We start from the raw sequence: 23,453 nt of genomic DNA, 5'->3' as shown, positions 1-23,453 counted from the left end.
GACAATCACAGCACTTTATGTGAACAGGGACATAGCTGGGGGAGAGGGGAGCTGTGTTCACTCCTCTCCCTGGCAGCCCCTCAGAGAGAGGGAGATAAGAAAATAGGAAGGGGTGGAACTGCAGCACCCTCAGGAATTGGGGGGCCCGGGTTCTCTGAACCAATCTGCTCAATTATAGCTGCACCCCTGGATGTGAAATTTGACAGACGTTCTGCTCTTTGCCTGAGCCTTTTGATGGGATACATGCATACTTTGAGGGACTGCAGGGGCGCAGCGGAAGCCCTCATGCACCTTTACCAGGCCCCTTGCATATGCATTGTTGTACAAGAACCCTTAGAGTTTGGAGTGTTCCCTGTGCTCATTAAAGGCTCTGCAAGTTCAGAAATGTGTTGCTGACCATCAGTAATGGGCTTCTGACCTTGCAGAGCCCTTCAGGAGAGCTCCAGATTCAGAGGGATTTTGCACAACAGCGCACCCCCAGGGGGATCAGAGGAATTGCATGAGAGCTCTTGCCATGCCCACTCAGTCCCTTCAAGCGTACACACTTCACTAGTTGGGATGTCAGCTAGTGTGTTTAAATTGGAAAGTGAGGAAGAGTGCTGGGACTTGAGTTGCATGGCTTTCCCCTCATTAGTTAACAGTAATGCTACTGTAATGCTATTGTTTTGTTGTAAACTGCCCAGAGAACTTGCATTTTGGGAGATATAAAAATGTTTTCAATCAATCAGTCAATGCTTGAGAAAATAGTTTACATTGCAAACTCTTTCCTACAACTTTTAATGAAATCTCTCTAAAGAGTTAAAACTTTTTTTTAGGTAGAACAAAACAAAGTGAAACTTTTGAATGACAAAGCAGTTGCCAAATCACAGCTTCAAAAGAAACTGGGTCAGCTCCTATACCTCACTAATTTAGAAAAGGTAAGATTGACCTACCCTTTCTTCATATTACGATGTCATGAAATCATGAACTAGCTTGAAGACATGATTTACTTTTTAGTCTTCCCTCATTGTTGCTTGGATATTGAAAAGAAAGAGTCTTCCCTAATTAGTTAGTTCACGAGTTGCATTTTCCATCAAACAGTCAGTAAAAGGAAAACCATGTTGAGAATCTGCAGATCTCATCCAGTATACATTTAAAGGACGAAGAACACACTTGTACTGCTGAGCATCTGCAGTTGCACAGTCACATTACACATGTTCATAGTTTAGATAAGATAAGGAACAAACCTTTGCAGACTGTGCATCTTAGCTGTATAAAGAGTGTTTTCATCTTAATGCATTTGGAACTTATGCTGATTAAAATGATGCAAGCAGCTCCAGTAAAACCTTCTGACTCATCCTTAATTTTACTGGCACGAACATCAGTGTAGATTGGGCTAAATCCAGCCCACACAGCTCCTTCCTCCAGCCCAACAGATTTCCTTCCTTCCTTCCTTCCTCCCCTCCACCATGCTGCTCCTTCCTTTTCCCTCCTCCTGCCACATGCCGAAGTGCCAAATCACCAGCTGCACGCATGCACACACACACATGAGGTGCACAAAACCGGATTTGCCAGTTCAGCTTAAACACAGACCGGATTCGAGCCAGCCTGGCTTGGTTTTGGCCCAGTTTGAGTTCAGACTGAGCCATGGCTGGGAACTATACTGGTAAAGGGGAATCCAATGAGGGACTGTCAAAAGTATCATGCAGATGGCCATTGTGCACACAGGACCAAAAGGGCCCCGAAACGGCCCAAGGGGAGGCCAGTGGCAGGAGGGGGAGCCACCAGAGACCCCCACCCAGGTTAACAAAGCCCTTGGCAGCAATGAGTCACCATTTTTTTAAAAAAAATTGCCGCCGCCTGCTCCCCCCTCAAGCCAGGCCCAAACTGGTTCGAACCCAAACCAAACTGGGCCTGGCTGCAGTGTGCACAAAACCGGGCTTAGTTCAGCTTGAATCTGGTTCGATTTATGCCCAACCAGGTTTTCTGGTGTTATGCAAACCTAGTTTAGATCACAGTCCAAAGAGCTCAATAAGTCGCTCTGTAATGCAAAGCAAATTATTTTATTTCTTCCTATTTTTTGTTTTCTTTTAATAATAACTTGATGTACCTTATCACCTGCTGCTTTTTGTGCTCATGGAAGTTTCAAATACTTTGTTGCTGAAAGATGGCAGAGCTTTTGGACACACTTAAAACTCTCATGACTCATACACATCTGAATGTTGAAGAATTACCTTCAGAACATTGAATTTCTTAAATCCCCAAATGATTGTGTTTTTAAAGCTCCATGTAGGTTTTTTTTCCATGAGTCATTTAAAGAGGGGAACATAGAGGGTTTTTTTCCTGTTTACCAGACTTTTTTTTTTACTTGCATGTTCCTCTGGATCTCAGACAGTTCTGTTCTGTTTTGTTTTGTTTTAAAGTTCCTGAAAAATCTTACTATTTAATTATTGTATTATTCCCCAACCCCTGCCGGCCCGCATGTTGCAATAAATAAAATCCAAATAAAAACGTTTTTCTTTCATGCTTCCATAGTCTCAGGATAAAACAACTGGAGGAGTTAATCCAGAACCCTGTCCAATCTGTGCTCGGCAACTGGGACAACAGGTAAATAGTTCTGCTCCAGATTTCCTGTAGGGAAGTCTTAGTTCCTGGCTGGCATACTCTTACTCAGTTTCTTTGTGCACAGATTAAATTCTAGATAGTCCCAGAATTGGATTTCTGCATCAGTAATTTGTAAACATGTGGCCTGCTTGACTAGATGGCTGGGCACTTGCTGCAGTTATTCAGCCTCACTACACGAGTACAAAATTTTGGTGGGGGGGAAACAACATTCTGAGGAGAAGATTGGTGTTTTTTGTTTTTGTTTTAATGAAGATCACACAGATCACCATTATGGTATGTAAACTTCCATGTGACCCAGTCAACAACAAAGTATAGTGTGCCCTAAAGAAGCCATGGAGTACTAGTCAATATAATTCACTTGCAGTATTGTGAGTAAGCTCACAGTATTTTTAGTGTGATACATAGGCTTGTGTGAGGACCACATGTTCACCCTGGTCTCTCTATTTAGAAATCCATCATATATGAGTCTTTTAGTGGAATGATATTACAAGTATCCGTTTCTAAGCTCTGCCCTTGGAAGCCTATAAAAGATAGGGAATATATCGAGGGACAGTGCAGCCATTCAGCCCATGTCACATGTAGCCAAAGCTGACTTACCTTTCTTTTATCCCTCTGCATGAGTGCAGGGGAGGGGAGGGATATAGTTGGGCCATCAAAGGTTCAAAGAGACAGAAATGCATGTGAGAGAAGGCGTGCCCCAGACATTTAAAATCCATCATTATCTCTGACCCAGACATGGTCAGAGATAGTGATCCTCTTTTTTATATATAATTCTCTTAAACGTACCTGTTGCTGATCCCATATATGGCAGCTCTTGCGAGAGTTTGCGAGCAGCTGCCGGGAGTTTAGCAACAGGGGAGAAAACCGTGATGGTGGCTGGAGGAGATGGCGAGCCCGCCAGCAAGAGAAAGCCCGGCCGGCCGGCAAGAGAAAGTGTGGCAGGACGGAGGAGGAGGCGGGCCGGCCGGAGGAAGCAGCGGACCTGCCAGTTGGCCAGCAATAGGAAGTGCAGCCAGGCGGGCAAGAAGACACAGCCGCCAGTGGGAGTGGACAGGTTGGCGGACCGAGCTGGCCAGGGAAATAAGCGGGGGCAGGGGAGATAAATTGGCTGTGGCAACTAGAGACACAGATGCTCAGCACCTGGCCCAGCTAGCTTAGAGAGAGAGAGAGAGAGAGTGTGTGTGTGTGTGTGTGTGTGTGTTTTCTCTCTGTTTTTTTAAATCTGTGTGCGGAATGAGTTGTGTTCTGGGCAGCAGTATCAAGACAGTGTGCACGCACATGCATTCAGAGGGGGGCCTTCCGGATTCAACCTGAGCGGGATCTAAAATTAACTGAGAGGACATCAAAAAACTTGTGAGTGCCTGGATGTGCACATGCCTTAGAGGGAACGTGTGTGTGTGTGTGTGTGTGTGTGTGTGTGTGTGTGTGTGTGTGTGTGTGTGTGAAGTATAAACTCTTGTGATATTTTCAGTATAGTTTTCTTCATTTACAAGGGTAGGAATTTTGAAAAACAAAAATGACATTTTTCTGATTACTCCATCAAACTAGATGTTGCTACCCCAGCTTAGAAATCATACTGTTTATCTCTAATTTCTTCTTTGATTGTTTGTTCTATAATCCTTAAGAAGTAAAATGCATACTTCTAAACCAACCAGCATTTTGTAGATGGGGAATTCCTATGCAGCACTGACTTTGAATAATTCTTAATTAAATATCATAACTTTTAAATATCATAACTAGACTTGTGGTTTTAAATTGTTTTGGGGTTTTGATTTGAGTTTGTGTTACTGTAAACGGCCCAGAGATGGAAGTTTGGGGCAGTGTACAAATATAAATAAATAAAAATGGCATTTTCTTTTCCTAGTTTACTGAGTTTTCAAACTGCATGTATATGTAAACAGCAAGGTCATGGAAATGTGTTGTTGCATGTACTTGCTCTTATTTTTCTCTTTCTAGTGGGCAGTGTTGACATGTGGACATTGCTTCTGCAATGAGTGCATAGCTATTATTATAGAACAGTACAGTGTTGGCACCCGTAGAAGTTCAATAAAGTGTGCCATCTGCAGGCAGACAACATCACATAAAGAAATCTCCTATGTCTTCACTGCAGAGACTGCAAACCAAGAGGATGATATGCCTGTAAAGGTAAGCTGCATACAAATTAATGCTTTTTATACTGACTTGATCCAGGTTCCTTATGCTCCTATTGGCTTGTTTACATCTTACAACTTCAATCCTATGTAACACTTACTTGTGAAATTTAATGGAATTAAGTGTACTGGAATTAGCTGAGCTTCCATTGTTTGTCAAAGTGTCTCTTGTCCATAAATACTGTGAATTTCCTGTGGCTCCGTGCTGATTTTTAAAAATATAAACATAAGAAGCTGCCTTATGCTGAGTCACCCATTTAGGTCAGTAGTGCCTACAGTGACAAGCAGTGGCTCTCCATAGTTTCAGGCAGGTCTCTTTCAGCCCTACCTGGAGTTGCCAGGGATTGAACCTGAGACCTTCTGCATGCAAAGCAGGTACTCCACCACTGAACTTTGGCCCCACTCCAAATATGAGCACAATCCAACCAAAATGAAGCAATTCTGTATCTTAGTGTATTAGTGGAGCACACATACTTGGCTCTTCCATTGAAATCAATGGGACTTAAAACTGCTACACTTTGACTGGATTGTACCAATGGGATACCATTGCATAATGTCCTCATAGAAGCAACCTTTTCTCGGCCAGAAATCACACAGCTCTCAGGGACATATTTCTGACAGAGAAAAGGGGCTTTGCAGGGGAAAGGAGAGAAATGAAAATGGTTTCTCCACCCCTTCCACCTGCACTGGACTGCAAGCCAAGCCCTGCTTGCAACTACTTTACAGACTCCCTGTGAATATGGAGTTCTTGCTCCACACTTGTAAGGCTGACTGTTTGTACATTTGTACATTTTTTTATCTAAACAAAAGTTTAAAAGTACAAATCTTGTAATTTAATTGTATTTTCTGTGTGTGTGTATGTGTGTGCGTGCGCACGTGTGTGTGTGTGTGCCTACATAGTCAGATTAAGGTAGGGATGTGTGAACCAGGCAAGCTCAAGGGCGAACCCTTGAGCTAGACTGGGCCCAGTTCAGCTCGACCTCAAGCCGAACACCACCACCCAAGCCCCCCGTCCAGCTTGGAGCCGGACCGGGATTCAAAAAGTGTGGGTTTTTTAAAATTAAAAAACAAATAACTCGCCGCCAGGCCTGTGGAAATTTTGCCACCTGCAGGGGGTGCTTCCATGGTCACGGATGGCCTCTGAAGCTTCCCCCTCCCCTGCCAATCTCCTCCCAGGACCTGGGCATGCAAATAGCCCATTCGCCTGTGTGGCGGACTTCAAAATAGCCATCACAAGATGGGAGAGGGCCAGAAAGGCCTGAAAACTGGCCCCAGCCTGGAAAAGACCAGGGGAGGCCAGCGGGGGAAGGGGAAAGCTTCAGAGACACACATCCCGTGGCTGTGGCAGCACCCCCACCCCACCCCCGGAGATGGCAAAATTACCCCGGGCCCAGCGATGTGTTAAAAACACACACACACGCTTTTAGAAACTCAGACTGGCTCAAACTGGAACCAGACTGGGGGGGGGGGGAGCATACCTCGTCCGGGTCGGGTCCAGTCTCAAACCAAACCAGACCAGCCAGTTTTTTGCACACCACTAGATTAAGGTTGATACATTTACTTTTCATTCATTTGCTGTTGTGTTTTGTGTGGGATGTGAAAGCTTCATAAATATTAATGCGAGCTACTGAAACCAGACAATTACATTAAAGAGCAAAATGTTATGAAGCTGTTTTTTCAGCAGTTATTTGTACGGATAAGCTGTCCTGTGAATGATCCTCCCCACAAAGTATATTTAACTATATTGATACTAAACTGATTTCACATCAAGTACAATTCTCATTATTACAATATTTTGCCTAGAAAACTACTACTGGAATTTCTTGTAATTCTAATGTTACAGGCAGATATGGCATCCAGACACACACACACTTGCAAATACATTGTGTTAATGACTTGCTTGTGCAATGTAACCCTTGATACTATGAATAGATACCATAGAATTATCTAATAGTCATGTTCTCTGACACTGTCCAGTATAAAGATTAAATTACAGGCGGAGGGCTGTGTAAATCAACAATGCTGACCCCAGACTGACCTGAATCATTCTGGATGGCTTCTCATTGAGAGCTCTCTCATCTTCCTATAGACATTAACTCTTTCTTTTTGAAGGGAAAGGTACATTGAAAGACATTTAGGCAAATCTAGTTTTCACATTATTGGCACTGTAAGAAGAAACTGGGTTATTTTTCAGTTAATCTGTTGTTCAGAAGTTAATAATTTGATTATTCGCTATACACCTTCAACAGCAGTAATTCCCAAACTGGTTTGTATACCCTTGGTAGTACATGAGGGTTTTCTTGTGGATACCTTCTTGTTCCCTGGGCCAGTGACCTCTCTTCCAAGCCTCTCGTTTGTCTGTTTAGTTGTTGAGATGAAATACCACTTTTACTTCCTGGTCACACTCCTTTCATATTACCACCTAATGGCCCTTGTACTGACACAGCTAACACTGTAGGAAGGGAGTGGGTCATAAGCCCTAATCAGACATGATGTTGGACAAGTGTTCAGATGTCTGTACACTCAAACATTTTTCTGTACCTAAGTTGATTTTTAAAATGACCCTGGATATAGCCGCCTTAAATGCATGGTACAGATAGGAAGTCTACTGCTGTATGTGTGTTCAGCATAACATGTGAATAACTATACCTGTGTACACTGTACACTTGGACAAATATTACTTGACTATAATGTGTGAATACAGCTATAGTGATGGGGGAAGCAACTATGGGGAAAGGAGCAAGAATCTAAAGGGCAAAACAAAGCCAGACTCAGCTAGTCTAATTTTGTCCTGCAAGAAGTTAATTGTTGTATTGAGTATTTTGAATTAAACCGAGATTGCAAGATGGAAAATTGGTTTAAAATGAACAAAGCAGAGTGTTGACAGTGCCAGGTATGAAAGCTTTTGTGGACTGAGAAAGAGATTTGACTACTGGTGACAGCAGTGAAACTAAGGAGATAAACCAAAGGCAAAAGAACACAAGTCAGTGAAAGACCATAAGCAAAAGAACACAAGTCAGTGCAATAAGGAATAAGCTTGAAATTAGGATTTTTGTGGACTGGTGAGAAGGTTCAACTCTGTTAAACCTCTGTTATGAGATCTTATTACATGAAACCATCTGATCTCAGGCAATATTTTGAATACTAAGAGCTCTTTGGCAAGCTGGGTGATCATTTTTTCCTTTCAGCAAAGGGTTGCATGGGGCTAAGAAACAATCTTATTTATTTATTTTCTCTATAAAACTGCTTTAGAAACTTTTGTTGGAAAGTGGTATAAAAATATTTTGTTGTTGCTTGATTTTGTTGTTGTTGAAAACAATGCCGTTTGTTGCAGTGGGTTGTGAAGTGCAAATGCTCTTGAGGCTTCATATAGGGTGTAGGGATGTGCTAACCAGTTCGAGGCCGAGCCAGTTCACCATTAACTGGGCCAGCTCAAGGGTTTGCCCTCAAGCCGAACCCCCCAGGGCCAGTTGGCCTTTGGCCAACTTTCTGCTAGGTTTGTACTAGTGAAAAAACTATCATCCACCACATTCCTTCCTGAAGGGTACCATGGCTGAACAAGTTTTTTTGCAACATAGATACCTAGCTGTTCTGCATACTGCTATCCAGGGGTGACACAGGGGTCAGATAACATTGTTAGGTGTTAAGGGGTAGAAATACTGAACCTTTTTGCAAATTTGCCATTATGCTGAATTTTGAATGCACCCTGACCCCATAAGTCAACCAAACAAAACTTGCAGAGGCAAACCAAGTATTAGGAAAATATATTTCACTAAGATAGTGGGTGTTTTGCAAGTCAACTAACCTGGGTACGACTGTGCCTCAGCAGTATTTTGATCATAAAGGCAAACCCATTTGTGGTAATGACCTGCTCTTTGCAGGATTTGTTTACTGGGGTGTTACTGACAAGGTCCTAAATGGACTAAATTTTAGAATTAAGAACCAAGAATTAATGTTTTGAGCCTCTAGAGCAGGGATTCTCAACATGTGGGTCCCCAGATGTAATTGGACTTCAACTCCCATAATTCCCAACCAAAGACCACTGGGGCTGGGGATTATGGGAGTTGAAGTCCAATAACATCTGGGGACCCACACGTTGAGAAACCCTGCTCTAGAGGCACTGAAATACCCCATGATAGGCAGTGAAGGTTAAGACAGAATCCTGTGGGACCCCATAGGCCAAAAGATCAAACAGTAGTACCCAGCACCACTTTCTGGGGATCACCCCTCCAGAAAGAACTGGAGCCTCAGTAATATGGTCCTCCCAGAAAACTGTCCCAGAAGGATGCTATGGTTGATGGTATTGAAAGGCTGAGTTAATCACTGAATTCTTCCTTATAGGTTGCTGATAGTCTTATGGGACTTTGTATAGTTGGTAATTCTTTAGAACAACAAAAAATACTGATGAAGATTAGTATGTGAATTCTTATTTAGGGAAATCTAAGAATTTTCAGTGTGTGGCTCACATAGGGGAACTTACTTTTGAATTCAAAAAACGTATTTGTAGAACTCTTACAATGTTGATGAATATATTTTAAGGTAAGGAAAGACTTCTTATGTGCCAAAATTTAGTGTATAAACATATCTATATCAGCATTCAGTGTGTTTCTGTATGAGTTTAATCAGATTTGCATTATATAAGTAAAATGAAAGGAGGCACCCAAGCCAGAGGAGAGCATAACATCGGCCTCCATAGAGACCAGCTCTGGCCTGTGAGGACTGTTGGTGCAGCCCCCACAACCCACGTTCCCAGGAGTATGCAAAGACCAGTGTGCCCTGAGAGGAAGGCAAGAAAGGAGGCGCCCAGGCCAGGGAGCTCTTGTCCTCCGCTCCTGAAAAGACCAGCAGCCTGAGACGACGTTTTATTAATCTTCTGTAATTTGCTTCTTTTAATATTGTAAACTGCTGTGGGTGCCTTTATCAAGGCAGAAAGGCGGTATAAAAATGTAGTAAGTAAGTAAATAAATAAATAAATAATGTGATTTTCTTCCTATTTTATAGGGAAGTCACTCTACCAAAGTGGAAGCTGTGGTCAGGACTCTAAAGAAAATCCAGTTCAAAGATCCGGGAGCCAAATCCCTAGTTTTCTCAACGGTATTTCTAAAACACTTAAAACTAACATTTATATTCAATAATAGATGGTAGCATGTGATGGGTTTGCATGCTGGTATGGATAATGTTTAAGATGGAATTGGAATACATTTGGAAAGTGGCTTTCTTGGCTAGATTGCCACCTCTTTTGGATACTGGCAGTGATACAGCTAAAAAGGTTTGCTGAGCTTTTGTTATGAAGGAGACATGTTTATAACTTTGAAATGTCTTTCCTTTTATATGTTTACAGTGGCAGGATGTGCTGGATATTATTGCAAAAGCTCTATATGACAACAGTATGGTGTTTGCACAAATCAACGGGATTAACAAATTTCAGGTATGTGAAGTGGAACTCTACAGCAAGTTGCAGAGCATCATAGGGTTGACCCCCAACTAGCTTTTGCATGATTGGGATTGCACTCGCACAAGGGGGCAAGTTTTCTGTCACCTCCTGTCTCCGTTAGCAGCCCCCTGCACCATGCCCCACTATTTCAGAGGGTGTCCCAACACTCATGATGTACTTTTGGGGGAGTGCTGGGGTCTGTGGGACATAAACAGGGTAAGGGGAGCCCCATTCCATGGGCAGGCCTCACACCACTCGCAGTTCTCTAGATGCAAGCCATTTAATTCTCTCTCCTTTCTCTTCAATGATGTAATGAGGATGACAGAAGATTACTTAGCATTTGACCCGATGAAGTGGATTTAGTTCCTAGAGCTGTCATAGTGTTGGGATATTTAAATTTTCCCTAGTAGCCAGATTTTAGCGATGGGTTTATTGGGTCCTGACCAGCTGTTTGCCCACTGCATATTAAGTGAAACACACACTCCAGAAATCAAATTAACATTTTATTTGAGTTACAAAAGAAATGAGGTTAAAGGAGCAAATCTTAAGAGGTTTTAAACATATTTAGGAATTTATTAGGCACCTCACCACATATGTTGAATCAGTCTGCAAATCAGTCCCAGCAACACACAAGATAGAACTCAGAACAGGAGACCCAGTGAGAATTAAAAGACAAATAAAATAAAAACTATAGCTAGGAAATATGGAGGAAAAGGAGAGAGAAAATTTAAAAGGGAAAATCCCCCAAAGGGGAGAAAAGTCCCCCCCCCCCAAAAAGGGGAGAAAAGCCTCTCAATCTAATCTATGGTCTAAACTTTTATAATTCCTTATCAGAGAGGAGTGTCTTTCCCTCCCAAGAGGATGGGTTGAGATACTTGTTGATGAGCCATGTCTAATTACAAGATACCACCCGTTTTGAAAGACCTCATTTTAGAATGATTCGGTATTGATCAATATTGCCTTGTGTGCAAAAATCATGAATTGCTGACTTATATAGCTTGTATATTTGGATTATATGATCTCACTGTCATTTGACCGTTACCTGATGGCCAACGCTCAGCAGAAAAAAGCCCCTTCTGTGTTCTTGCTGTTTGTTAAGAGATATGCCATCTTACAGTAACTAAAACTAATTTACTTATATGTCCCAGTGCCCGATGTATCTGACCTAAAGCCAGTGCCAACTTCCTCTCTTCTGGCGAGAATTCTCTCAGCACATAGCTGGTACAGCGATTTTCAAAAGAACAGCTACAGGCCTGTATAAAGTTCAAACAGACCTGAACCAAAGTGATATATATGAATACATGATTAAAAGGCATAGAAGCCCGTTATGTGGTAAAGGATTAAAATAATCTGATAAAATACAGTGTATGTGTATGTGTATACACAGGAAAACCTCAATATTCGTGGGGGTTCTGTCCCCAGCTACAACCAAGGATACGGAAACTGCTAATATCGAGTCATTGGGGCTATGGGATCGTGGGGGTTAGGTTCCTGGTAGGGATGTGCATGGAACCGGTTCCGTGCACTCGTGGGAGGGGTTGCTATAAGGCGCGGGGAGGGTGTCGTTACCTCCCCTGCTGGTGCTACTGTCAAAATCGCTGGCACAGGTTGTCTGTATATCTTCTTGCCACCCCGTTCAGCGTAATACTGATACTCCTCCCGCCTAGCTAGCAATTATACTCTCTAGCTAGCAACTATACTCTAGCAACTATACTCTCAGGTCACCAGAGGCTGCAGCTAAGAGCCCCTCATCAGTGCCTAGACCCCCAGACCCTGCTCCAGTGGAATTCCACTCCCAGTCAGAGAAAACTCAGCAGAGAAAACCCAGTTTGCTGAGAACAGAGTGCAGAGGAGACAATTAAGGCTAAGCCAAGTGAAGCTTTACCAGAGCAGCTCCCATTTAAACAGCTTCCTCGTGGCTTACCCCTCCACAGATCTAGGGCAGCAAACAATTCTGTTTGGAACACTCAGGCTTCTAGGTTGCTTGATTTTTGTGCCAAAAAAGCCAGCAGTACGGAGGGGGAGGAATGTGGCACTGATGGGGGAGGTAAACCGCTCTGGGAACTTTTGTTGAAAAGCAGTATATAAATATTTGTTGTATTCATAGGAGCGAAGATCCCTTTACATATGGCAGCCCCGCCGTGCACTTGAGCTGCAGGCACATCCTTTTTCTCTTCCCCTGCTAATTGAGTAAAGAGACATCTTTTAAAGTGGTGATTCTCTTATTTTTTAGCAGGGGGAGAGCAACTGGCCCTATCCAGCCCCAACACAGCATTCCTCCAGTGGCTGCTGCTGGTGTCTACCTTTATGTTTCTTTTTAGATTGTGAGCCCTTTGGGAACAGGGGACCATCTTATATAAGTGGGTATATATTATTACATATATTTATTTTTCTATGTAAATCACTTTCACAACTTTGGTTGAAGAGCGGTATTTAAATAACCGTAGTTTGTTCCCTTGCCAGCCCCAACATGACTGAAGCTGCGACCTTGCATCGTCTTGCTGCTGGCAGCGAGGTTCTTGCTTCTCTGCAGTAACTTCTTGCTGCCCTTGCCACCGCCCTGCAGGCTTCGCCAGCTGCTTCTCAACCGTGGTGGCTTCTTGCTGCCTTCACCAGACTCTCAGGCTTCCTCAGCCACTTCTTGACCGTGCCAATGGCAGCAGGAACTGCTTTGTGGCAGCAGCAATGGCCACTTCTTGTCTTTGGTGGCGGTGGCAACAGAAATGGCTCAGTGGCCAGATGGTGGGGCTATGCAGGCTGGATTCAGCCCGTGGACAGGGACTTGGACAGCCCAGAGTTACAGCATTTCTGTCAGTCATTGCTTGGAGCACAGAGATGACACCTGTCCCTCTTCTTGGTGTCAGCAGTGGTGGGCCCTACCAGTTCTGAAGCTGCCCCTTTTGATGTTCCAGGCAGCTGGCTGTTTCTAAGTTCAGCCCAGGGTTTGAGCACCTCTGGACCCAGGTCTATTAGGAAGAGATGCCTTTTGGGATGTTCGTTCAATTGTGAGGTGTTCATCTTCCAAACAGTGTAGGCATTTTAACAGGCAATTTCTACTACAGTATATTTGAGGGTAGGGGATCACCATTGGCCACATTTGATCATGCATTTGGAAGTTTATGTGGAGACCATCTGCTCACAGGTTTCTACACCATCTCTAGTTTTATTAAAATAAAAAATGATCTCACAATTTGATTTATTGTCTGAGATTGCTGTGTCTGTATGCATTGAAGAAAGGAGAATAGCTGACCTTCCTTTCTTTGGCACGTAACCTGCAAGTGTCAACGTGTCAGCTTTCTGGACTGTGTTTGCTGTTTAGAAACAGGAAGTGGCCAGCCACAGCCAGAAATCCAACTAGCCTTTACAATGTCAACTGCAAGGATAATATTACCCAAAAAAGAGGCCTAAAGTGTTTACAATTAATATGTTCCCACTACCAATTAGCTCAATCTACACTTGTATTGCTCTGGGCTGGCTGGTTACAAAGATCCATGAGAGGATCTTCAACAACACATTTTGCAAAGATTCTTCTGGGAACAGAGAAAAGGGATCATTTAAATGCTGCCGCTTGCTTGCAAACAGTTGCAGATCCAGTGGGGTCATTTTGTCCCCCAAAAGCAGAATTGGGAATCATTGCTCAGCCTGAACTCTGCAAAATAAGTATAGTATAATGAAAAAAAACGGTTTTGCATGGTCACAAAAAAGGTTCCAACTGGAAGAAAAATGTGTAAATAATTCAGGTTCGTAAAATTGTTTTGTAAACCTCTGGGTTTACCTAAATCAATTTGTGATACTAAGAAAAGTTTGACAATCGTCTATTATGAAAATAGATAAAATATTAAATTCTCACCCTCTAGGCCCCTTTCCCACAATAACTGGAAAGCCCTTCACATCTTAAATGTAGGGCTGGTTCTTGCGGTAGCAATTATGGTGGAGAAGCTTCCAGCCAAGCTGCAGCAGCCGCATGGGTTCCTGAAAATGGATCATGCAGGTGGCAAAAATCCTGGTCAGAGGACCAGGAAGTGATTGTAAGGGAGGAACATTGCTAGTAGGTTGGTGAGGGTGGCCAACTTCCTCCACCCTTGATCAAATTTAAGATTACCAGTGTCAGCTGTTTGTGCTGACCTACTAGGATTGCTCCTCCCTTAAAATCACTTCCCAGTCCTCCAACCAGGATCTTTCCCACCCACACAGTTGATTTGTGGAAGCATGTGAGGCTGCTGCATCTTGGCTAGAAGCTTCTCCACCATACGTGCTGTCTTGAGAACCAGCCCACAGAGTCACTAAAAATGAAACAGCATGTTTTCCTTTGGCCCCAGGACCCTATGTGCATAGTTTTTTCAGGTTTCTTTGTTGTTCAAATGGGGTAAAATTGACACACACATACCAAACTAAGATTATACATGTCAGATTTTCACTAGATTTAGAATGGGGAGCCCTAAACACCACATGGCAATTCAAGTGTCATCACAGTTGAGGAATACATGAAGCATGGAGTTGTAGTTGAGGAATACATGAAGCATGGAGTTGTAGAAGACTAACAAAATTGTTTTCATAACATTTGACCCCAGCTATTGTCCAAGAGTTAACGTTATCCAGGGTTCCCCTTCAGTCAGGATCTAAAATCCACTTCAAACCACAGTTTCAAATTCTTCTTAAATGGGAACCTTGATTAACTATTGAATGGTGCTGACAGACTGCTTGACTGCAGTTACATGGGAAATTCCCTCTAGGGAAGGGATGAGTTGCAGGGGAGGGATGGTTAATCGTGGTTAATGGGCAGCCAGTGTTGCGTGTGTACCAGCCTTGAGCATTTTGATGCTGTGCCTGATCTCGTATTTCCAAGTTGGACTTCCCCCATGCTTACGATTCAGTGACACCAGTCTGTTTTTTCCAGCAGCTGGATTTGCTCTTAACTATAAGAAAGGTGGTAATTCTGTGCACTCTTACTTTTCTTCCATGCGTTTGTCTTTCAGGAAAATCTCTCAGCATTTAAATATGATCCCAAGATCAACATATTGCTGTTGCCTCTCCATACTGGTTCCAATGGCTTAAACATCATTGAGGCGACTCAGGTCCTCCTCGTGGAGCCCATACTGAACCCTGCACATGAACTGCAGGCTATTGGCAGAGTGCATCGTATTGGGCAAACAAAGTAAGTACCAAAATTGCCATAGGCTTTGGCTTGGTTTACCTAACCACAACTTCAGAGCAGTATACTAGTAAAAAAACAACTTTCCCACTTTTTTTAGATATGTGTGGTGGGTTTGTTTTAAAATGTGATCGAGATTCTGAGAAAGTCTTGCAGTTGTCTTTTTTCAAACTGCAAGTGGAAGCATAGGGAATTGGCTTTTGGCGAGCACCAGTGTCTGTAGTGTCTTTCTAACCATTCCATAAAGCAGCTGGAGAAAATCCTGTTATGAATTTACTTGGGCTGATCTTTGGTGGCGGGGAGGGGGATATGTGTGTGCCACCAGACTTTGCACCAACAGTTGGCTGAGACTTGCCCTCACTAACCTTGTGGGATGAAATAGTTTGACACCATGCCTGGCTCTTTCCCACTGTAAACTGTTTACACTTTTTCCATAACCAAAGAGTGCTTTCCATTCTTGAAATGTAAGCAGTTGAATTATCTTCCAGTGCCATCAAATGTTTCTGCTTAGTCCTTCTAGTGCCTGCCACAGTGTATGAATGGACTGTACATTCAAAAGTAAACTGCACACTAAAGAATGATTAGTAGCAACCTGTGCTGAATATTCTCTTTTCAAAATTCAGGCCCACCATTGTTCATAGGTTCTTAATAAAAGCGACAATAGAAGAGAGAATGCAGACTATGCTGAAAACTGTAGAAAGGAGGTAGGTACAGGTAATTTATCTACATGACCTGGCAATATTATACTTTTCAGAATTGGTATTCAGATGAGGGTAATGCAGCTACTCAGGACCATAAGGATACTTAGAAAGTGGTGTGGTGTGTGGGAGCAGAAGGAAGAAGCATTACTCAACAGTGACACTTTGGTAGTCATATTCCATGCAGCATTTACAACCACGGTGAACATGCTTGCTGGAGAAAGAATCTCATTTCCTCCCCAGCAAAATAAAGCAGCTTGCTGGGGAAATGAGACTTCTGCAATGGAAGTGCTGCCTTGAGGGGGCAATGTCTGAATCCCATGCAGCAAATAGGTAACTGCTGCATGTTTATGTTGCTATAAACAGCTCATCTGGAAAAGGTCCTATCATCCACTTTTCTGGTTGGTATGTATTCCCAGTCCAGAGTCCCTCTTGCCACATGCTCCCACAGACACATAAGATACACACGTCTAGGAATCATTAAATTTTGGTCACAGTGTGTTATTGGAGAGAGGAGGAGAACAAAGGGAAATGAGATACACATACTTTCAAGTATCTGAATATGTAGCTTATTCAGAAAAATAGAGGAATAAACAATTGATGAATATGCACATAATGAATATTCACCTGAAGCCATGCCTTGGCATGTTCCTTTCAAACATCTTAAAACTCAGATCCCCTCTCTTGTGCCCTTTACCAAGCATCATGTGTGCGTGGTGGTTTGGGGTGTGGAGGCGGGGGAGAGGGAGTTGGAATAACTAAATTAAGATGTCACACTCGTGTTATCAAGCCACCCCAAACCAGCCTACAAATGTTGATTCTACAAAAGAATTATCTCAAGGCTTTTCTCTTGTCTATATCAGCTTGCATATAATATTCAAGCTGTTTGTACATCTGTTGAACAACTTGCAATTATATAAAATAGGACCTTCTTGAAACTGTGAACTATAATTCATAGGTTTCAGAGGTTTACACAAATGTATCATTACATACTCATTGTGGTTGTTTTATGATAATAGACAGATCAGTACTACTTTTAAACAATGTTTTCCTTGGAGACTTTACAGTAATGAAAATGATAGAGCTACGTCTTTGATCAGGATCAATATAAGCTATATTTCTCAATTTTGTTGTGTTGCTTCTTCTCCCCCACCAAAAACGAAATTCCCAAAGCCACTCTAGTTCTTCCATGAAGCAATCGGAGGCTGCTGTGTTAACAGTAGCTGACTTGGCAGATCTTTTCTCAGAAGAAACTGAAGAAATTGAATGAATCCACGTTTCATGCTCGTTGAGATCAGGAGGAGGACCATCACCTACTTATCTTCTAAGCCACACAACTATATTATTAGTTAATTATTCAGAAATTCCTGTAGATGTCACCAGACACCCACCCTTTTTGAACTGTATGAATTGGTAAGTCTATTTTAACAGTTTCCACTATGTTCTGTGGCTGTGGATTACTTCAACACGTTTTATCTTTGTTAAATTAAAATGAACAATTGCACTTTACACAAACGCTATATAAACTATGACTTTGTACTTCCAAAGAATATGAGCATCCTGTCCTAGTTCTAGCTGCATGTAAAAATGCTGTTCATGTGTGACTAACTATGCCAGAATGTGGATGTTCAACTAAACATTGTGCATCTCCTGGAAAGCACCAAGTATGGGAAGACAACACTGATTTATACCTAGGGTTTCTAATTCAACAAAAGAGATGTGTGCACATTTCTGTGCTGGATCAGGGTGTTCAACTAGACTTTGAGTAAAGAAAGCTTTGCATGGGTATGAGAAGGGTATTAAATCATGAACCAATAGCTTCTCCATCTTATTCATAACATTATTAAATAAGTTCCTGAATAAGCAAAACTCTTCTTTCAGAAAGGGCTTCTAGTGGTGCTGCCATTTTGATCATGCAAGTCATTTAATGCTTTATCAGTTAACCTAAATTACTACTACTTAAAAACTGCTTTGGTATTTGTAATCATTTTCTGGATGTTGATGCTGTTAAAGAATTTTGGTTTTTGCTTGTTTATGTTTAAATGTTTTAACATCTCCTGTTTTCTTGATGATAAATTATGTCTTTTTATATGATCTTTGGCCTCAATGATACTAAAAAAAATCTATTTGACAAATTTTTAAAGATGCTTACAATTTTATTGCTTTGTTTTCAAATTTGGATTCTTATATCCTAATAAACTAATAAAGCTTCCTTTTTATTGTTCCTTGTTTTTGAAATTCATTTGGTTCTTCATCAGACTCCTGAGAAAACTTAACAGTCATGGGATAAGGGATACATGTGTGGATTGCTAACTGGTTGAAGGACAGGAAACAGAGGGTAGGGATAAATGGAGAGTTTTCACAATGGAGGGAAGTAAGATGTGGGGTTCCCCACGGAACTGTACTGGAACTGGTGCTTTTTAATTTATTCATAAATGATCTACAGGTGAAACTCGAAAAATTAGAATATCGTGCAAAAGTTCATTAATTTCAGTAATGCAAATTAAAAGGTGAAACTGATATATGAGATAGACACATTACATGCAAAGCGAGATAAGTCAAGCCTTAATTTGTTATAATTATGATGATCATGGCGTACAGCTCATGAGAACCCCAAATCCACAATCCCAGAAAATTAGAATATTGTGAAAAGGTTCAACAGTCTAGGCTCCAGGTGTCCCACTCCAATCAGCTAATCAATCCATAACACCCGCAAAGGGTTCCTGAGCCTTTAAATGGTCTCTCAGTCTGGTTCATTAGGAATCACTATCATGGGAAAGACTGCTGACTTGACAGTTGTGCAGAAAACCATCATTGACACCCTCCATAAGGAGGGAAAGCCTCAAAAGGTAATTGCAAAAGAAGTTGGATGTTCCCAAAGTGCTGTATCAAAGCACATTAATAGAAAGTTATGTGGAAGGGGAAAGTGTGGAAGAAAAAGGTGCACAAGCAGCAGGGATGACCGCAGCCTGGAGAGGATTGTCAGGAAAAGGCCATTCAAAAGTGTTGGGGACTTTCACAAGGAGCGGGCTGAGGCTGGAGTTAGTGCATCAAGAGCCACCACACACAGACGGATCCTGGACATGGGCTTCAAATGTCGTATTCCTCTTGTCAAGCCGCTCCTGAACAACAAACAACGTCAGAAGCGTCTTACCTGGGCTCAAGAAAAAAAGAACTGGTCTGTTGCTCAGTGGTCCAAAGTCCTCTTTTCTGATGAGAGCAACTTTTGCATCTCATTTGGAAACCAAGGACCCAGAGTCTGGAGGAAGAATGGAGAGGCACACAATGCAAGATGCTTGAAGTCCAGTGGGAAGTTTCCACAGTCTGTGTTGATTTGGGGAGCCATGTCATCTGCTGGTGTTGGTCCACTGTGCTTCATTAAGTCCAGGGTCAACGCAGCCGTCTATCAGGAGATTTTGGAGCACTTCATGCTTCCTTCCGCAGACGAGCTGTATGGGGATGCTGACTTCATTTTCCAGCAGGACTTGGCACCTGCCCACACTGCCAAAAGTACCCAAACCTGGTTCAGTGACCATGGGATTACTGTGCTTGATTGGCCAGCAAACTCGCCTGACCTGACCCCATAGAGAATCTATGGGGCATTGCCAAGAGAAGGATGAGAGACATGAGACCAAACAATGCAGAAGAGCTGAAGGCTGCTATTGAAGCATCCTGGTCTTCCATAACACCTCAGCAGTGCCACAGGCTGATAGCCTCCATGCCACGCCGCATTGAGGCAGTAATTGCTGCAAAAGGGGCCCAAACCAAGTACTGAATACATATGCATGCTTATACTTTTCAGAGGTCCGATATTGTTCTATTTACAATCCTTGTTTTATTGGTTTCATGTAATATTCTAATTTTCTGGGATTGTGGATTTGGGGTTCTCATGAGCTGTATGCCATGATCATCACAATTATAACAAATTAAGGCTTGACTTATCTCGCTTTGCATGTAATGCGTCTATCTCATATATCAGTTTCACCTTTTAATTTGCATTACTGAAATTAATGAACTTTTGCACGATATTCTAATTTTTTGAGTTTCACCTGTAGAAGTAGGGGTAAGCAGTGAGGTGGCCAAATTTTGCAGATGATACCAAACTCTTTTGGGTAGTAAAATCCAAAACGGATTGTGAGGAGCTCCAAAAGGAGCTCTCCAAACTGGGTGAGTGAGTGAGAAAATGGCAAATGCGATTCAGTGTTGGCAAGTGTAATGTGATGCACATTGGGATGAAAAACCCCAACTTCAAGTATACGCTGATGGGATCTGAGCTGTCGGTGACTGACCAGGAGAGGGATCTTGGGGTCGTGGTTGACAGCTCATTGAAAGTGTCGACTCAATGTGTGGCAGCTGTGAAAAAGGCCAATTCCATGCTAGGGATCATTAGAAAGGGGACTGAAAATAAAACTGCTAATATTATAATGCCCTTATACAAAACTATGGTGCGGCCACACCTGGAGTACTGCGTACAATTCTGGTCACCACATCTAAAGAAGGACATTGTAGAACTGCAAAAGAGGGCAAACAACTGTAACGGTTTGGGCCAGGGATTCCTGAGGGACCGCCTGCTCCCAAGGGTTGCTGCCCGCTTGACAAGGTCATCTGAGGGGGCTCTGCTCCGGATGCCGACAATGAGGATTGCTCAGTTGTCGTGCACGCGGGACAGGGCCTTCTCTGTTGCTGCCCCCAGACTCTGGAATGCTCTCCTAGTGGCTATTCGCTCCTCAGTCTCCATCACAGCTTTTAGAACAAGTGTAAAATCTTGGCTTTTTGCCCAGGCATTTATTTGATTCTCTGCTGCTGCTCTTTATAGTCGGTATTGCTTTTATGCTTTTGTTCTAAATTTTTAATCAGATTTGTTTAATTTTTTTCTACTTAATATTTTAATTGTGTCTTTTTTACCATCTTGTGTTTAAATTTTTTGCTGTAAACCGCCTTGGGATTGCTTTAATGAAAGGCGGCATATAAATTTAACAATAAATAAATAAACAAACAAACAAGATGATCTGGGGCCTAGAGCACCTTTCTTATGAGGCTAGGCTACAACACCTGGGGCTTTTTAGTTTAGAAAAAAGATGACTACGGGGAGACATAATAGAACTCTATAAAATCATGCATGGTGTGGAGAAAGTGGATAGAGAGAAATTCTTCTCCCTCTCACATAACACTAGAACCAGGGATCATCCCATGAAATTGATTGCTAGGAAATTGAGGACCAGCAAATGGAGGTACTTTTTCACACAACGCATAATCCACTTGTGGAATTCTCTGCCACAAGATGTGGTGACAGCCAACAACCTGGATGGCTTTAAGAGGGGTTTGGATCACTTCATGGAGGAGAGGTCTATCAACGGCTACTAGTCAGAGGGCTATAGGCCACCTTCAGCCTCAAAGGCAGGATACCTCTGAGTACGAGTTGCAGGGGAGTAACAGCAGGAGAGAGGGCATGCTCTCAACTCCTGCCTGTAGGCTTCCAGCAGCATCTGGGGGCCACTGTGGAACAGGATGCTGGACTAGATGGGCCTTGGGCCTGATCCAGCAGGGCTGTTCTTATGTTCACCTATGTGGACAAACAATGACAAGTTTCTCATATTACAACTTTAGACATAGGAAGCTGCCATATAATGAGTCAGACCTTTGGTCTTTCTAGCTCAGTATTGTCTGCACAGACTGGCAGCGGCTTCTCCAAGGTTACAGGCAGGAATCTCTCAGCCCTATCTTGGAGATGCCTGGGAGAGAACTTGGAACCTAGATGGTCGTCCCAAAGCATCTCCATCCCCTAAGGGGAATATCTTGCAGTGCTCACACAGCAAGTCTCCCATTCATATGCAACCAGGGTGGACCCTTCTTAGCTAAGGGGACAAATCACCCTTGCTACCACAAGACCAGATCTCTTCTCCAATACATGATATTTAAATGTTGCTAATTAATATTAAAAATTGTTAAAATACTAGTTACATTAACATTAGATCTTGGAGAAAACATTAACTGAGTTCTTGGAGAAAAAATACTTGTGTATAATACTATTCGCTAAAAACATTCAGATAAACCTTTTAAGAGTATCTCTTCAGGTAGTTGGGTGGACTGTCTATCTAAAGTAAGTTCAGCACATACATGGGTACATACATTGGAAGAAAGAATGTTTTTACATGGACTCAAGCCCAATTTTCATTTCACTGCTAGTAGCATCCGCCCAAACCTGCCATTAAATATCCTTAATCTTCAAAGTTGATTCTATGGAACTGGAAAGTGTCAGAGAAGTGGTGAAGTTGGTTCATTATTGGGCTATCCTTTTCTTTTTCTGAAAGTGAGTGAGGATATTGGGAATGCCTAGAGATGGACGCAAAGACTCAGTGCAGACTTAGTTCAGGTACAATTCATGGTGCTCAGCTATGTAAGATCTTTGGTTTGGACTCTTAGGCTTACTGTTCTTGGCCACTCTGTAAAATAAACAGAAAGTGGTTTAATAACCCATGGCGCTGCTATGAAGACAAACAAATTGGACTATAAATCAGTTTGCTCAAGAGAACCAATGACCCTTGTATAATTTAATTTTCCCAGTGCAGAATTTTCTGTTCTGAGACTTTTGATTATTGCACTTCTTGTATTAGGAGGAGGAGGATTGGTATTAGACGAGAGGTCCATAAGTCTCTGCATTTTGGCAGCTTTCCCTTGGTTGCTAGACCTAAAGTTTGTGCATAGATGGCATGTAAGCATGAATACCCCATTTTATTAGGCTGTTGGGTATGAGTATCCTTAAGCTGCTTACATTTCTTTCAGGATTGTATGTATCAGCTTAATGTTTAAAATATATTCCTTTCTCAGTTGGTTATAGGTAAGACACACATCTAAGTGGTTAAGTTATTTTTCTTCTCCAGCAGAAGAATCAACAGTACATGTTTGCTTCTGATTTGTATAAACTCCAAGCTGCTGGATCAAAATTTGTGGTGCAGGTTTCTACCGTTTCAGGCAGTCTGAGGAGTTGGCTTGCGAAGCATCTCTGTCCGTATACCCAGCTTTTTTCTTCCTTTTTTGGTTGCCTGGAACATAAAAGTTGTTTACGAGACTGGTCATGTACTATAAACACAGGCTAAAGAAATCCCACGCTGGTGGAAAAAGGAAGCCAAGGAAATTGCTGCTTTCCCCCCACCCCTCGTTTGCTCAGTCTGACAAAGAGTGTGTGTCTGGTCAATGGCAATAGGGCAGATGAGTCACAATCTATACACTGGATGCAATGAAAAATGCATTTTAGAACTAACATTGTAGAAAAGCCAAAGTGCTTTCAGAAAGGTCTTCTTAACAAAGCAGCACCAGTTTCTGGGAATTCCTGCCCTGATTTTAAAAGTGGACTTGGAACTTCAGTAGAGCAGATAGTGCCAGCTGGCCCCTCACAGTAGGGTTGTTGCATGGAA

At 42.4% G+C, this 23,453-nt stretch overlaps 1 protein-coding gene across 5 annotated transcripts in view; it reads left to right on the top strand.

Annotated features, from left to right (window-relative positions):
* The window catches only part of SHPRH (SNF2 histone linker PHD RING helicase), a 98,888-nt gene extending 80,626 nt beyond the window's left edge, over nt 1–18,262 (top strand). For 4 of the 5 annotated variants that reach the window (XM_053291158.1, XM_053291182.1, XM_053291168.1 and 1 more), the window contains 8 exons: nt 816–917; nt 2,515–2,586; nt 4,561–4,749; nt 9,756–9,848; nt 10,096–10,182; nt 15,165–15,343; nt 15,964–16,044; nt 17,212–18,262. In XM_053291158.1, the coding sequence (XP_053147133.1) occupies nt 816–917; nt 2,515–2,586; nt 4,561–4,749; nt 9,756–9,848; nt 10,096–10,182; nt 15,165–15,343; nt 15,964–16,044; nt 17,212–17,308 (900 nt within the window). In that variant the 3' untranslated portion in view covers nt 17,309–18,262. Of the gene's footprint in view, nt 1–815; nt 918–2,514; nt 2,587–4,560; nt 4,750–9,755; nt 9,849–10,095; nt 10,183–11,336; nt 11,410–15,164; nt 15,344–15,963; nt 16,045–17,211 lie in introns of those variants that run through there. The other variant, XR_008315269.1, reaches the window with a different exon arrangement.
* The last annotated feature ends 5,191 nt before the right edge of the window (nt 18,263–23,453 follow it).

Source organism: Hemicordylus capensis, chromosome 1 (genome assembly GCF_027244095.1).
Source record: "Hemicordylus capensis ecotype Gifberg chromosome 1, rHemCap1.1.pri, whole genome shotgun sequence".
Taxonomy (NCBI): domain Eukaryota; kingdom Metazoa; phylum Chordata; class Lepidosauria; order Squamata; family Cordylidae; genus Hemicordylus; species Hemicordylus capensis.
This window is presented reverse-complemented; position numbering and strand designations above follow the sequence as displayed.